Genomic DNA, 16,671 nt, shown 5'->3' with positions numbered 1-16,671 from the left:
CCCAACCAGATGCCCTTGAGCTGATACCAGGGACTGCTTCCCACCCCCTCCCCCAGGGCAGGGAGCTGCCAGACAAGAGCTGAGTGGTACACGGAGGTGCCCCGCACAGACTCCTGCACCTCTGTCTGTAGTGCTGTGCTCTGTGCTCTGCTCGGTGGGGACAGACAGATGCTTCTCCCAACTCACTGTCAACCACATACTTGGCTCCCTCGGCAGCGAACCGTCCGCCCCTCATCCTCGATGGGCCAGGAAGCCAAGTTCACCGGAAGGTAGAATGCAGTGTCCATGTTCAGGGGATGGAAAGGGCGGGGGCGGGTGTGTGTGTGTGTGTGTGTGTGTGTGTGTGTGTGACTCTGGGAAGTCAGAGCGTTGCAGCACGTGGGCACTGGTTTTATATTTGCTTCCAGTGCCGCTGGTGCCAATCGTGAGCGAGTCCCGGGGGGGTCTGGACTGCCACGGGGACGCTGGACTGTGAACACGGCATTCCTGGGCCTGCTGCTCGCGACCAAACACGTCTGCCGCTTCTGTGCCCAACTGCCCTGAACAGAAACTGGAATTAGAGATTTGTTCCTGGAGAATACAATTTCTAAAGTTGACCTGCTGGACATTCATCAAACTGTATACCTTGTGAACAGAGCACGTGCCCTCTTTCCCAGGGCCCGGGGGGCAGTCACAGAACTGACCACTTACAGGGCACGAGAGAGACAGAAATACATTTCACATGTAGACAGAGTACAGACCACATATAATTACATTAGGTTTAATGTTTAAACATACGTTATCTATTTTATACAGCATATATGTTTTACGTATAATATATATAAAACATATTTTATATATGATTGTATAGCAATCTCATTGGGTCTGGAAAAAATCTGCACTTAAACGAAAGTGCATGGTCTTAAATACTAACCAGAAATGATAAAAATAAATAAGTTACACACTCAAGAGGTTGAGGGAAACAACAAACAAATCTAAAGAAAGCAGGAGAAAGAGTTTAATAAAGACACGGGTGTTTACTAACAAACTAGAAAAACAGAGCTAACAAATACATTTAAAGACTTCACAACAATAATAATAAAATTAAAGCCTTTTCGGGGAAAGACAGGTAATATAAGACACAAAATCAGTACCTAAGAAAGGGGAAACACGGACGGAGAAAACCAGAATAGCAAGTCAATGTTCAGTTCAGTCTATGATTTTGGAAATGATAAATCACCAGGATTGACTCAAAAAGAGACAAAATAAAACCATGATAATGTAAAAATTCACCAGGATTAAAACGGGGGTTTTCTAGGAAATACACGCATACCTAAATATTGTAAATGTTTTCCAACTGCCAGATTGGCAAACCCAAAGAGATAAATTAAAATTTTAAAAACAGGAAGAATTCGGGATAGTGGTGGCTTACAAAATAAATGTATAAATGACAGTAGCTTTCTTAAATACTAATAATGTCCAGGTTTTTAAAATATAGAAAAAATCATATGTTTATTAGAAGCCACAAAATGTAACTCCCAGAAATAAACCAGACAGGAAGTATACAAGACAAATATAACAAAACGTGTACAATTCTATCAGAAAACTTTAAAGGACAAAGATTGGAGTAATAAACTTTTTTCTTGAATAAGAAGGCAAAGCATCGTGGGGCGCCTGGGTGGTTCAGTCGGTTGAGCGTCCGACTTAGGCTCAGGTCATGATCTCACAGCTCGTGGGTTCGAGCCCCACGTCGGGCTCTGCGCTGACATCTCGGAGTCTGGAGCCTGCTTCGGATTCTGGGTCTCCCTCTCTTCTCTGCCCCTCCCCTGCTTACGCTCTGTCTCTCTCTGTCTCTCAAAAATGAATAAACGTTAAAAAAAAAAAAACTTTTTTAATTAAAAAAAAAGAAGACAAAGCATAGTAGAAGTATTCTTCCTAAATTAATAAATATTTTCAATGTAATTCCAGTAAAAATCTCAGTGAAACTCTTCTAGAACGTGACAAAGGAGAAATGAATTAATCTTTTTTTTTACTCAGATGTAATTGATATGTAATGAATTAATCTTGATGAATAAACGCAAATGATATTTAGAAACACTTTAAAAATGAAAAGTGAGGGACACCTGAGTGGCTCAGCCAGTTGAGCGTCTGGCTCTTAATTTCGGCTCAGGTCATGAACCCAGGGTCATGGGATCCAGTCCCCTGTCAAGCTCCACACTGCGTTGAACCTGGAGCCTGTTTGGGATTCTCTCTCTTCTCTCCCTCTCCCCTCCTTCTTCTCTTAAAAAAAAAACAAAAAAACAAGAAAACAAAAAAACAAAAAAAAAACAGTGATGGGGGTCGAGCACCGCGTCAGGCTCTATGCTGACAGCTCAGAGCCTGGAGCCTGCTTCGGATTCTGTGTCTCCATCTCTCTCTCTCTCTGCCCCTCCCTGGCTCGTGCTCTGTCTCTCTGTCTCTCAAAAATAAATAAACATTAAAAAATTGTAAGTGGAAAAAATGAAACCATAAAAACAGAAAGTGTGGACAGATATGTTTCAGTGTTGAAGGAATTGGTACAAGGATGGGAGAAGGGGGGTGCTGCAGACAGGGAGAGTCAAAAGTCAGAAACCATAAGGAAAAATATTTGTCTATACAGTTCAGACTGTAAAATTTCTTACAGCCTGTATAAAGACATACACAATATACAGGCATAGTAGATATATGCAAGATTAAGGACAATCAACAGACTGTGGAAATAATTTGCAACGCGCACTATAGCTGATGGCTAAGCTCCCTCCTATATAAAGGACTGTGGCAAATCAACAAGAAAAATATTAACACATCTGGAAAAAGGTGTTAACAAGAAATTCACAAAAGAAGGAGTGCAAAGGATCATAAACATTTAAAAATGTCTTGGGGCGCCTGGGTGTCTCAGTCAGTTAAGCTGACTCAGTTGGACTTCAACTCAGGTCATAATCTCACGGTTCATTGGTTCGAGCCCCACCTCGGGCTCTGTGCTGACAGCTCAGAGCCTGGAGCCTGCTTCAGATTCTGTGTCTCTCTCTCTGTGCCCCTTCCCCACTTGTACTCTGTTTCTCTCTCTTTCAAAAATAAACATTAAAAAATTACAAAAACAGTCTAACCTCACAAGCAATTAAAGAAGTAAAAATAAATACAAGAAGGGGATGTCATTTTGCCCTTTCAAAATGGGCAAATTTCAAGAGGTGCATACCACGGCCATCCAGGAGTGACAGGCGGGTGCTGACGTGGGCCTCCCATCCACCCTGGGTAGCCACGCAGAGGAAGTAACCTCCCTGGAAACCTAGTATAATATGTACCCGTGTTTCAAATGCACGTTCCTTGGCCTAGAAATACCACTTTCAGGAATTTGGCCACAGGGAGGGAAATGTATACACAAAGATATTAACTGCAATGTTGTTTCCAAAAACTACGAACGGAAAAACAGCAGAAATGCCTAAGCATGAAGAATCTGTTCATTAAATTCACGGTAATATGAAAACTTGTCCCCACACACTGTGAAGTGAAGGGAGCGAGGGAGATGGAGATTTTAAATAGCCTGTGTTTGCGGAAGCCCATTTCGGTAAATATATTAGCGTAGAAAAAAGTCAAGAAAATTAGATAGCGGAAAAAAAACAAAACAAAACAAAACCAAAGAACCGTGGAAGAGTTGTCCTTTTATTTTCCATGTTCATGTTTGACAAAGAGCCTTATTACATCTACCATCAGACAGAATAACACAGCTATCGTCCCCGGCTGGGGAGTGAAGGCGAGAAGCCCTTGGGTCCGCACGCAGGTGCCTGGCGGAACCGACCCGCGGGCCCCAGCGCTAGAGCAGCAAACCCTCCTGGCCAGACCTCCATTTCCAAAAATGCTTCCGAGTCCACATACTTACTTCTGCATTTCCTTTAGGTGACGTGGAAGCTGTGTTTTTTTAACACGGTGCCAGAAGAGCAAAGCTTCTCCAAATGCTACACCTACCCGCTCACCACTCGCAGGGCATACGTGTGTGCACACAGACGCACACATACAGCAGCACCCAGAAGCTCCCACGCACACAGCGGAGGGCGCACGCAGGCCCCGGGAGTCCTCGGGCACCCAGGCCTGAAGCCGGGCGGACCCACAGACCAGCCAGACCCACAGACCACCCATCGCAAGCAACGCGCAAGCTGACTTCGTGCAAAGTGCAGTAGAAAACCTGCCGGGAGGACTTCGCAGGGGTCTGGCCAGGCCGAAGTCCCTGTCATCTGCTGGCCATTTCTTTGTGGGGCCATCAAGCCCGCCAAAATGCTCCTTAATGCTCCTTCATGCGTCCTCGTCTACAGAGACGTGTCCCCAGACTCAGGGGAAGGTGTTCCCCCCCGGGGCACACTGAGCGCTCTGTGGGAGAGGAGCACTGGAGGCCTGAATATCAGGGCGCAGGGGCTGTGATCTGTGGATCCCTGCGTCCCCAGCGGCCCAGGCTGGGGGCTCTGTGAGCGCTGCCGGGACAGGCTTGCATGAGGGAATGAACGAATGAATGGGTGGATGAATGAATGAACACCTCCAAAGGCGGTCTGCGGTCCAGCCAGGTCACATCACCAGCGAGCTCACTCACACGCAGGCTCTCAGACCCTGCCCGCAAGGAGGGCCTGTATTTTAACAAGACCCCTGGTGATTCCGGTGCCCACGACAGAATCGCTGGGTCCCCCGCGTGCTGGTGGGTGTCTAACTTTGCTGCACATTAAAACCAGCCGGGAGAGCACATAAACCACTCACAGCCTTTTGTGGCTGCTTGTCACACACCCCAGGTGATTCCTGTGTGCAGTCTCAGGTGCCTTAGGGTCTCTGTCACAGTGGCTGCCCTGCAGGCCCAACCTGGGCTCTGGCCCACCTGAGAGGCCCTGCCCCATCTTAGGATAAAAGCCCCACCCCCCAACCCAGGGACTACCCCCTCGGCTGTACACAGACCCTGGGGACACAGGACGCAGTTCAAACCCCAGCTCTGCCCTCCGAGCCTCGTTTTCCCCAACTGGACGACAGAGCTGGTGGGGGTGGGGCCACCTACCCCACAGGGTGGCCGAAGGGTTAAACGACTTGACCTATCTGTGGAGTGCCCTGACCAGACTGCCCCTTCCCTGGAGTTTCGTGGGCCTCAGTATCAACAGGCCCAACGAAGGAGTTCAGATGAGAGCTGGGGTTAAGAACCTCACTCCTGGAAACTGCTTCCCCAAAGAGGGCTAGAAAGAAGCAAAGGCGGTCACAGCGGAGGGTCCCTCTGGGGAGAATGAAGACTGAACCGGGAGGCTTAGCCATCTCGCCTCTTTTGTTTTTATTATTCGTGAAGAGAACCGGCTCCTTGCAGAGTCCGCGCGCGGGGAGCGTGGACGCTAAGAGGGCGCATTGAGGTTAACACGGTCTCGCTCCCCAGCGCTTTCCCCGGAGGAGGGCAGGCCGGAGCCTGGTGCCCAGGACCGCGCGCGGCGTCTCCTCTGCGCGGAGTCGGCGGGCCTCCTCTCCACGGCTACCTGATTCCTGGGCCCCTTCCCTGCGCCAGCCCAGGGCGGTGTGAGCGTGTGTGTGAGCGTGTGTGTGTGTGTGTGTGTGTGTGTGTGTGTGTGTGTGTGTATGTGTGTGCGCGCGCGCGCGCCGGCGGGGAGGGGTGCTCGCAGGTTCGGTGCTGTAAGATGGTGTTCCTCCCTCCTTCCTTCCTTCCTTCCCTCCCTCCCTCCCTCCTTCCTTCCCTCTCTCTTCGGGGCCGCGCGGCCGCCCTCCGCCGCCGCCGCCAGCGCGCTGGGCCGGGCCGGGCGCCCCCCTGGGTCCCTCTGCGGCAGCCGGCGGTGCGCGCTCCCCGCCCCGGCGCCCCTCTCGCCCGGCGGCCCGCGCGCCCTGCCGGTGCAGCATGCGGGCGCGGTGACGTTCCCGGATAAATGCCGTGTAACTGTGTAGGCGAATGGGAGCTAAAAATAAGAACGGAAAATCTATCATTAAGGTATCATTGCGCCAGCGCAGCTATTTGAAGGCTCCCATGGTCCCCGGCGCCTGCGTTTGAAACCCGCCTTTAGGCTTTGGGGGGGTATTTGCAGAAAACTCCCGGCGGCGGCTCGCCAGCTAGACCTCGGGGGCGCAGGGGAGGGGGGTGGCGCCGGTAATTATGGCAACGCGCAAAATGAAACAAAATAAAATGAGCGCTCACCTAACCCCTCCCCCACCGCACCCCCTGCGCGGTCCTCAGGTCGCTGGGGAAGCCGCCGGGTGTGCGGCTGGACCCTGAAATGAATGTGACCCGGCCGTTTACGCAAAGAATAAGACCGAAAGCTCCTTCAGAGCTATTTCGCCAACCACCACCCTCTTCCATCCACATCGGATTAGAAAAATAAAGTACCGGGAGGGAGCCTTTGGAAGAGAAAATGAAAACTGGGACTTAACCCCGGGTCGCCAGGGCGCCGCGGTGGGGCGCAGAGAGGCAGACTCCCAGGATGGCAAGCCTCCGGGGTTCCATGGGGTTAAACGAAAATTGATCTGATTTGGTTTTTAGCACCCGAAGGGGAGCAGGGGAGACCGCGGGGACAGGGGCAGGGTTTGCGCGTGTGCTTGTGCGTGCGTCCGCGTCCGGGGAGGGGGAGGGGGCGCCAAGGTGCAGCCTGCGCGCCGCTCTGCGCCTCGGCGGGCTGCGTGCGTGTCTCTGTCCGCGCTGCTCACACGGGCTCTTCGAGGGATCGGCGTCACATGACTCCGCCTGCCCCTCGCCCGCGCGCAGCTCGCCAGTCCCTCAGTTTGCCCGGCGCCGGGGGAGGGTCGGGAGGCCTCTCCGGGGCCCGGGGGCGCCGCGGGGCGGAGAAGAAGTTCCGGCGGGGAATGGTACATCTCTCTTCCAGAAGCCGCGGCCCGGCGCCAGCTCCCGGAGTGTAGCTATTTGGGGGGAGGGGAGAGCGACCAGGAGCGAGCGAGCGAGCGAGCGAGCGCCGGAGAGAGGCAGCGCGCCGCGCGCACGGACGGGGGGCCGCGGGGTGTCGCGCGGAGAAGATGTAAGCGCGTGGGGTCTCGCTGGCCTCCGAGCACCATGCAGAAGGGGATCCGGCTGAACGATGGCCACGTCGCGTCCCTGGGACTGCTGGCGCGCAAGGACGGCACGCGCAAAGGCTACCTGAGCAAGCGGAGTTCGGACAACACAAAATGGCAAACCAAGTGGTTCGCGCTGCTGCAGAACCTTCTCTTCTACTTCGAGAGCGACTCGAGCTCGCGGCCCTCGGGGCTCTACCTGCTGGAGGGCTGCGTCTGCGACCGCGCGCCCTCCCCCAAGCCTGCGCTCTCGGCCAAGGAGCCGCTGGAGAAACAGGTGAGGCCGCCGCCGCGTCTGACCTCCCAGCGCCCCCGCCGCGGCCACCCTCGGCGCCCCGGGGCCTTCCGCCGGCCCGCGGCGCCCGAACTTTGGTCCCTCCCCTCTGGGCGCCTTCGGTGCGAGCGGAGGCTGGGCCCTGGCGGGCGGGTGACCCCGCGGCGGGCAGAGGGGGCAGGGACTGCGGGCAGGGAGTAGGCGCGGGCTGCGGCTGCCCTTCACCCGGAGAGCTCCGTGGGAGGCGGGGACACAGGGGCCGAGACGCGGAGGCGCTGGGGGGCGACGGGGTGCGGGAGGAGACGGGGTTCCGGAGGACCGGGGATAGACGATGAATGAGGACCGACATCCAGCCAGAAATGGTGCTCCCCACCCCCACTGCCCCCCCGCGGCCCCCGACAGCCCCGACAGTCTGCTCCAGGCCTGGAGAGGGCGAGACGGAGGCGTCCGAGCGCCTGGTCCCCTGCTCCACCGCCGCTCAGAGTGGAGAGCCCGCCCTAGCTCTGCCGAGTTGGGGGGTGCGGGCCGCTGGGGTCGGTTCGGTGCCATCGGGCGTGATGAGCTCCCGGCCGGCCCCAGGCCCGAGCACCAGACCCGGGTGTGCCAGGAACCCCCTCTGGCGCGCGGGGACCAGGGCCAGGGCTGCTGCGGAGGCCGCGGGACAGGCGGGCGCTGCTCTCCTCCCCCTCCCGCTGCGACTCCGCCACCGCCGCAGTCCCGCTGCCCTCGCGTTTCCCGAGCTGCAGGGCTACGGGGCCGGGCCTGGGTTTGCCCGAGGGCCAGGGCGGGGTGGGGGTGCGCCTCTGGCGTGGAGGGAGGGAGGAGCGACCGAGAGCGAGGGCAATTTTTAAGCTCGATGCGCTCTCCAGAGGCGACTGCTCCGTTTCCATGCCTCTGGGAAGGGAAAGTCAAAGATAGTGGTTCCTAAAATGTCATCGCTGGAAGGGACCCGAGATCCGTGGGGGCTCCAACCAGCTAGCTGTTGCCTGGAGGAGGACGCCGAGGCCCACAGGGAGAAATTTACTTGGCCAGTGTCATACCACCAGTCGGTGGCTCAGGCTCAGAAAAGAGCACTGGGTTCTCAAAGCCACTGCTGCATGGAGACCAGTGGTGATGGAGCGGCCCAAGTGTCGGGAATAAAAACCCTGCTCGAAACTGCCCACCGTGTTGTGGGGACGGGTCTGAGCCCGGCGTCTGCAGTACGCCCCTTTCTTCCCTGCCCTTGTCTGCTGGCGTTGGATGATTTCTGGGGACTGGGAAACGTGGACAAGAATATTCGAGGGCCCATCTCTGGGGACAGCAGGCCACACGGCAGGGAGAGGCTCGCCGATGGCAAAGCTGAGCAGAAAGCAGGCAGCTCCTGGGCTCCAAGCACAGATGGGGCCTAGCGGACTCACCTGGGAGAGCCAGACCCAGGCTGGGCCAAAGACGCCGCTCTCAGCCCTTGATGGGCTGTCTTCACGGGCCTTCCGGAACATTGCCAACCTTTGCCAGCCCAAGTCCACCTGCGCCTGCCGGCAGCCTGCAGCCCCAGGCCCAGCTGGAGCCCACCTGCATCCCCCACACCAGAGCAGAGCGCTGGGCAGGGGGGTGGAGGAAGCTGAGTGGCTGTGAGGCTCACAGCCTCTGTTCTCAGCCCTCGGAAGCCGGAGGCAGGCCTGAGACTGAATCTCCGCGCCACGACCTCAGCGCACACGCTCAACTTCTCTGAGCCTCTGTTTTGTAATCCAGATAATGGAGATAATAGCACCTACTTTTCTGAGATTTCTAGAACGCGGGCAAATAACGTATATGAAAGCATGCTCACAACACGTTTTAGCTGGATCTAAATAAATTGTAGTCGGATCTCCATTACCCACTTGGGCAGGGAATAAAGGCCAGACACAGAATGTTAAAGCCGAAAGGCAGCTCAGAGAGAGTTCACACATAGCCAAACGGGACCAGCGAGTGGGGGTCACCTATCCCCACAGAGTAAGTCAGGGCAGAATCGGACCTAGAATTCATCCAGTGTCTAAAGATTCCTGAAAAGGAGATCTTGTGTTGATCCCAAATCAGTCTTGGCTCAGGTAACGAATCATGCTAGCAGCAGATTTTGGACGGGACAGGAGTGCAAAACCCAGAGATGATATGCTCACATGTTAAGGGCTGTGTCCCCAGAATGCCACCGATCGGGCATCCCCAGATGTGTTCAGAGAGCGGGCTCGTGGCGTGAGAAGATTGGGAGGTGACGATCTGATGCGGCCCAGCTCCGGTGCAGATTCCGTTAGGGACGTGTGCTTTGGTCTCAGGCACTTGCGTTAGATGTCCCTTCTGTCCCGCTCCAGAGCGGGAAAAGTCCGCTCGCCTTCTCTGGCCTGTGCGTGTTTGTAAGAATTTATAACGTTTCGGTTCTAAATTTCAGAGTAAAACCGATAGTCTCAGCAGCTGACCCGTATCTCTCATCGGGTTGGGTGCCCCATGGCACCACCCCGCGGGGCCCCAGCGTGCGAGCCTGGCTCCCAGCCATCCCGTCACCGGGCCTGCCTGGGATTTGGGCCCACAGGAAGCCCGGACTCGGAACCGGCTGGGCGTGTGGTGGGGTGCCCTGGTCAGGGCCTCGGAGGTGCCCAGGCTGACCGGACCGGCCGGTATCTGTGAAGCCGCTGTGTTAGCAGGATGTCTTTGTGTTGGGTCGAAGCAGGTGACCTCCCCCCGGACAGGCAGGAATGCGTCAGGGACAGAGCACATAGTAGGTGTGCAGGGAGCGCCTGTAGAGCCGAACTCGGGGTCTCTCATGTGAATTCAACGCTTCGTGCCCTGGGGCCTGCCGCGTGCTAAGTCCAGGTCCTGTCGCTGTGTCGCGGGCCTAGGAAGCTGGATGGTCACGGCCCCCAGACCCTAAATACGGGCACTCGCCTGGTGCAGATTCTCCAGCAGGACGGAATGCAGGTGCTCTGGGAGCCCAGACCCCAGCACCAGGCTCAGCCTCGGGGGATGCCCTGGCCTCTGGCTGCTTCCGTGCGGGTCTGACCGCACCTCATGCAGCCCCGGTGTGCTGGAGCCCTGACCTGGGACCCCACACCTCATGAAGGCGGACTGGCACGGCCGCCGTCTCCTCCTGCCCCTGCTCGCTCAGTGCTGACTTCCTCTCCTCCCGGCCCCGGTGCCCTGGGCTTCGGGTTTGGATTCAGCCTCCCTACAGGCTGACCCTTGGTGTGGGAGCCGTGCTCTGGCCTTGAGCGCCCCACCCTCGTGCTGAGCCCTCTGAAATACAGCTTCCGGCCTCAGCTTCTCAACAGGCGACCCTGACCATCCAACCCCAGCTCCTTCCTCGCCCCACCAACCACAGGGGGTCCAGCCGCGGACCCCAGGCTCTTCCCGATTCACTTAGGACAGATGGGACATGGAAGGGACACAGACCCCCTCCACGGGAACCTCAGCACCGATGTGGGCGGAGGCTCCAGAGGCCGGGGGGTGGGGGAGCCCAGAGCACCGATTGTCCCCCCTCCCCCAAACCGGGTGCCTTTCCCCGGAGATAAGGTGGAGCCCCATTCCCGCTCCTCACGGGACGTGTTCCTGGTCGGCCTGGAGCGTTCACATCAACGACAGTCCTAAAGCTGCGAGCGTGCCCGATTTACAGATGGGGAAACTGGCTGGCGGTGCCACCAGCAAGGCGGGGGCCGAGCTGAGACTCCTCGGGCTCTCCCGGTCCGCAGCTACGCCACCGTCTTCGCCACGAAGCTTGCCCTCCCGTTGCTCTAGCACATTCAGCTTCTCGGCCAATCAGAAAACTGCAAACCTGGAGGGAGGGGGTGAGGTTGTGCCGGAAGCAGCCCCCTGAGACGCAGAACCGGGGCTCGGACTGCGGACGCTGGCACCTGCAGAAGGGCCCACGGTGCGCCCCCCCCCCCTCTGACCCGGCAGGTGCGGGGCCCCAGGGTTAACTGTGTGGGGTGCCCGTTCCATCCCCCCTACGTCTCTAGAGCTGAAACGAGGTTGAAGAGCCTCGGTAATTATACCTTAACTGGGACAAGGAAATGCCAGGTCACTGCTTGTCTGCTTGGTGACAGTGGGGTGATGGAACCGGACCAGAGGACACACAGCTGCACTAAAATACACTACAGTGTGTGCAGCAAACATTCGGGCTCGAGGCGCCAGACCCGGGCTCAGTCCTGCAGCTACAGAGAAAAATAAAGCTTAATGTTGGTCTTCAAAGAGCTCGCGGTGGGGTGGGGAGCCCTCCCCGGGCTCACTCCCATAGCTACGGCCAAGTGTTGGGAGCTCTCCCTCCCCTGCTTCGTGCCCATGGGGTCACTGAACACCCTCGCTCATGCTGTCCCCCTCACCCCCCCTCCACACAGCCCCCACCAGGGCGGTCTAACCGCATGTCAGGTCGCGGCACCAAGCCTGTGAGGCCATCAGTGGCTCCCGTTGCCTTTAGGAAAAAATGCGAACTCCCAGCCATGACCTGGGGCACCCTCGGGACCCAGCCTCTGCGCCCCCAGCCCGGCCCCACCGTCCACATTTTGCCCCTCCACACCCTGCACCAGCCTCTGCTTTCCTACCTCAGGGCCTTAGCGGATACTTCCTCCACCTGGAATGACCTCCCAGCCCAGGCCCTTCAGTGACCAAGTCCTGCCTCCGAGGTCTCAGCGTAGAAGCCACCTCCTTAGGCTTCGCTCACCACACACCGGGGCTTTTCCCTATCCATGCCATTGTCACGGTCTGCAAAGACCGTGTGTTTGGCTGGTGGTTTGTGAGTGGACACCACCCCCAGGACGCAGGTGCAGGAGATCAGGGGACACCCCCCCCCCCCCAGAACACAGGTGCAGGAGATCAGGGCCAGCCAGGGCAGAGGCCGATGGGGCTGTCGTAGCTAGTAGTTGGGGGGCTTGCTGAACCCCAGGCAGCAGCCGGGTCTTTACAATAGAGACTGTTTACAGACACTGAGGTGCCCCTGGCAGGACCTGCGGTCCAGCTGGACAGGGTGGAACCTGACGTCCGACTGCCGACCTCAGCCTGGAGCAGACGCGGTGCCACCAGCAGAGAGAGACATGGGAGGGGAGCAGACCCGGGGTGGGAGGTGGTGGATGATGGCGAGTCCATCCCAGGAGGTCAAGGGTCAAATGTGAGGTGACCCCAGGTGTGGTGACTGCAGGTGCAGTGACCCCAAGTGTGGGGAGGCTACTTACAGAGACAGAGGCCGCCAGGCAAGCAGGGTAGGCGCTGACGGGCTGGACTGCTAGAAGGGGGCGCTCGGAGGGTCTGGCTGGACCGACACGTGCCCGGCCTGGCCCGTCCACTGTCCCTGCCCCCTCCGCAAAGGCAGCCAGCACCGTGGACGCCGACTTGCCGGGGTGCCCGCACCCACAGCTCGGTTCCTGACGCTTCCAAGAGAGTTCTGTCACTGCACCCTCATGGAGGGAGGACCGGGGCCCGGAGCATTTGTCAAAGCCCGAGAGCGGAGGTCGGGTTTGAGCCTCCTGTGCACCCGGTGACTGTGACGTGACACACAGGCCCCTCTCCTTGGCCCCTAACCTACGGCTTCCCTGCCATCTGAGGAGCCCTGGGGCTTCTGCAGGGACCCTCGGTGACCACCATCAGGGCAGTGGAGTGGGGGCCACAGCCCTCACCAGAGGGAGCAGCCCCACTTTTAACCACTGTCCGTGGTAGGGGCCCACGTGAAACATCATCTTTATTAGTGGCTTCAGGAAGTTTCATCTTCGCCCAAAGGCAGCGCTCTGTGGCCTGAGCGCTCGCGTGGAGTGAACGTGGACTCGGCCGTGGGTGACCTTGTCGCCGAGCGCTTCCCGACGCTAGACCAGCGAGCACAGGAGAGTGGGGAACACGGTTCGCGGAGCACCTCCGATCCGTGCCGGGCACCAGGGTGAGGTTTCACGTCCGGCCCCTGCTGAGTCCTCTCAGCAGCCCCTGCTAACCCATTCTCGAGACGACAAAACTGAGGCTCAGAGACGTCAGGGACTCCCTCGGGATTACAGAGAGCGTGCGGCAGAGCCGGCAGGCGGACCCGGGCCCCTCGCCCGCCTGCCTCCGGGACCTGAGCCCTCCGCCACGCTCAGCACACAGGCCTGGGCCGGGGGCGGTGGTGGAGTTTACCATTCTCTGCCAAGAAAAAGAATCAGCAGCAAGTGAAAATATGTCACTGTCGCTCCGGTGACTTCTACGAAGCAGCTTCTGTTTCTGCTTGGGTGGGAGCCTCGCAATTCGAATCCCACGAGCGTCAAGGCCAAGACAGGCATCCACATCCCACGGTCCGGTCTCCCCGGAACCCGTGGGAGCCCGGAGCCGGCGCCCATGTACACACAGCCAAGAACAGGACTCAGCCCCCCGATGTGTATGCGGGAGCTCCGGGGACACGTGGACCCGGGAGGGGCCCAGACGCCTCCGCGCGGGCACCTGTGGTGCAGTGGGCATGCCCACCCCCTCCCCAGAGAGGGGCACACAGCCCCTCAGATGCAGAGCCCGGTCGTCAGCTGGCTCACTGAGGACGAGCCACCCCGCCCAGGCAGGGAGGCAGCATTAGGTGGTAGCCACGGGCTTCGAGCCACGCGGACCGGCGTTCCTGCGGGTTCTGCCCCCTCGTAGCTGGGGGGTGGTCACGCTCCCTGAGCCCCGGCCTGCCTGCTTGTGAGGTGGAGGCCGTGATGGAGCCTCCCTCTGCCCCCTGCTCTGAGGCTTAGACCAGTGGCTCTTTGAAAAGCGCTGGCACAGCCCAGTGGGTCTCGTCAGTAAGCGATGGCTGCTGCGGCTTCGGGTTCCGCCTGCGTGACCAGCCTCTCGCTCAGCGGAGCAGCGACCCCGGGGCCTGGCGGCTCTGACGGGCTTGCAGCCAGTGACAGCAGGCCCTGAGCCCGGATGTTAAGATGGGTGGGAATTCTTCACACGGAGAACCTGGGCGCTTCTGGGAAGGTCTCGGCAAGTCTGTCCCCGGTGCGGGGACGGGGAGCGATGCCCGCAGGAGCTCGTTCCATCCCTGCTGGCCACCCCGGCCCTGTCCATCTTGCCCCCTGCACGTCTCACACCCACCCACTTGGCGTCTGCCCCCCCTCAGCTCTGGTCCAGGCTGCCGTCCCCCCTCACCGGGACGTGGGGGTGGCCTCCGGGCCGTGCGCTAGTCAGGACGGGCTGCGCTCAGCTGCCATAACAACCGCCATCTGCGTGAATGCGGGAACGTGTGTCTCTTGTCGGTGCCTTTCCCGCCCGTGCGCCCGGCGCCGTGATCACTGGGGGCCCAGGCTGATGGAGATTCGTGCTGACTCCTGCCCCCGCGGCCACCCAGCCGAGGGGAGGGCGGTCACACCCACCCCCCCAGGAGTGACCCGCTCTGGCCTCAGCTCAGTGGACAGGCAAGTCACGTGGCTCAGCCCAGCGGCAGCAGGCAAGTGCCGGCCTCCTGTGCCTGCGGGCGGAGCTCCGGTGTCCCCGCCGTCTGCCTCCAGCCGCTGTGTCCCGCAGGCCATCTGCCTGGGTGCAGCCAGAGCGTCCGCGACACACAGTTCCCACTCACACACATTCCCAGCAGCGGGGGGAAGGCCAGGCGCCTCACGGCGGGCGTAACGGCGGGAGGCGGAAGCCGGGCTCAGCCCGGTGGGTTCACACTTGCAGGGGCAGGTCCGGGCCAGGCCTCCCCTTTTCCTGACACTCAGTGACCGTCATCCCTAGGCAGGCGCCAGGAGAAGCACTTTGGCCACCGGGTTTCCCCTGAAGTAATGAGGAAGAGAATTCTAGAAGCAGAAGTGGCGTTCTGTTCCACAGAGTTGCTGGTGCCTCCTGGGAGCCAGGCCCGTGCTGCCTGGGGCCAGGAGGACGGGACAGAAGGAAGGGCCTGCCCTGGAGGGGCTCACCGTCCAGCGAGGAGGCCCCCCTCTCCGCCTCCGGTAGACAGCGGCAGCACAAGGGGGGCCAGTGCTGGTGCAGAGCAGAGCCCGGGTCTGTGGGAGCCCAGCCGGGGGGCAGCAGGGCAGCTCAGGCAGGAAGGGAGCCGTGGGACATCCCGTGGGGGCCGTAGGGGCCCGCTGAGGCCCGTGTGCCCGGCTACTGAGCCGGCCCTTCCCCCCAAGAAGTTTCCCACCGGGTTCCTGACAGAGGCCGACGCCACACTGGAGCCTGTTCCTGAATTCGGCAAACGTCCTGAGATCTGGTCAGTGGCAGGGCCAGGCCGGGACGGGTCTGCGGGGGGGTGGCGATGGACTGAAAGATGTTCGTGCCGGACCAGCCACGCAGGACCTCCATGGCCCTGGCTCCTCGGGCAGGAGTAGCTTCAGACAGAGACCACCCGGCAGTAGAGGCTCGTGGAGGCTGACACGGGCCCCAGGCCTCGGGCTGAGCACCGCCTAGTTCAAGGCTGACTCTGAGGGGGGCCGGCCCTGTAGCCACTCACCCCGTTCCGGCCGGGCCGGCAGTGAGCCGTGAGGTGTCGGCAGCAGTGGGCCTCAGTCCCGGCTGGGGAGGGCCGCAGGGACACAGCCCAAGCCCCATGGGAGGCGGGAGCTGGATGGGGCCTGAGACAGACACGTGGCCCGGGGACCGGGCAGAGCCCGGTGGGGTAACCAGGCCCTGGGAGGATTCCAGCTGGAGAGCTCCGAGGCCCCTCGGAGCAGGGGCAGGATCCAGACCCCTCTCGAGCCGTATGGGATGGGGCGGGGCATCAGGAGCGGGACAGCTGGTCGGTCCAAGGAGTGACCGGCGGGAGCACTGCTGGCCCGGGGAGGCCAGTCCTTCCAGCGAGCAGGCCCACTCGGGAAAGCTGTACTAGTGGAGTGCCGTGTGGCGGGCACGAGACTGGCGTGGCTGGCGCAGCAGCCAGCATTTGAGGAGCGAGTTCTGTGCTGCAGAAGCAGTGGGGGTGGAGGGGAGCCGAGGACACTCTGGGGTGACCTGGCCCGGGTGGGACAGGACCTCTCCCTGCAGGGGCTGGGGAACAGGGCGGCTTCCCTGGGAAGTCTGACCATGAGAGGTATGGAAGGGACCTGAGGGGGAGCCTGGATGGACGGCCCTTATGTGGCGGGGGGGGGGGGGGGGGGGGGGGGGATTCAGGCCAGGGCGTGTCCACACACGCACACACATGTGCACGAGAATACTCGGGGTTCTCCGGCACAGCCCCCTCTGGACCGGGAAAAGCAGCATCCAGCAGAAAGGTCCGGCCGAGGCCCGGGGCCAGCTGGACCACAATCCCGAAGGAGGAGCGGGAGGGATGAGCCAGGACCTGTTGGGGGACAGGGCAGCAGAGTTGAGCAGGAACGGTGCCTCCCTCACTCAGCTAGAAGCAGGGGGCAAGCAGTGGGTCTGGGCTCTGGCCAAGCAGGATGGAGACCGGGGCCAGGGGGAGCACAGGGGGCACTTCAGTGGTCCACGTGGGCGGAGCTGAAGCCTCGAAG

At 59.6% G+C, this 16,671-nt stretch overlaps 1 protein-coding gene across 4 annotated transcripts in view; it reads left to right on the top strand.

Moving 5' to 3' along the window:
- The first annotated feature begins 6,757 nt into the window (after positions 1-6,757).
- RASGRF1 (Ras protein specific guanine nucleotide releasing factor 1) overlaps positions 6,758-16,671 on the top strand; it is a 103,423-nt gene continuing 93,509 nt past the window's right edge. For 3 of the 4 annotated variants that reach the window (XM_042940776.1, XM_042940777.1, XM_042940780.1), the window contains exon 1: positions 6,758-7,297. In XM_042940776.1, coding sequence (XP_042796710.1) covers positions 7,022-7,297 — 276 coding nt within the window. In that variant the 5' untranslated portion in view covers positions 6,758-7,021. Of the gene's footprint in view, positions 7,298-15,412; positions 15,435-16,671 lie in introns of those variants that run through there. The other variant, XM_042940778.1, reaches the window with a different exon arrangement.

The sequence above is a fragment of the Panthera leo genome, chromosome B3 (genome assembly GCF_018350215.1).
Source record: "Panthera leo isolate Ple1 chromosome B3, P.leo_Ple1_pat1.1, whole genome shotgun sequence".
In the NCBI taxonomy this organism is placed as follows: domain Eukaryota; kingdom Metazoa; phylum Chordata; class Mammalia; order Carnivora; family Felidae; genus Panthera; species Panthera leo.
The sequence above is the reverse complement of the archived record's forward strand: the minus strand, read 5'-3'. Positions and strand labels throughout refer to the sequence as shown.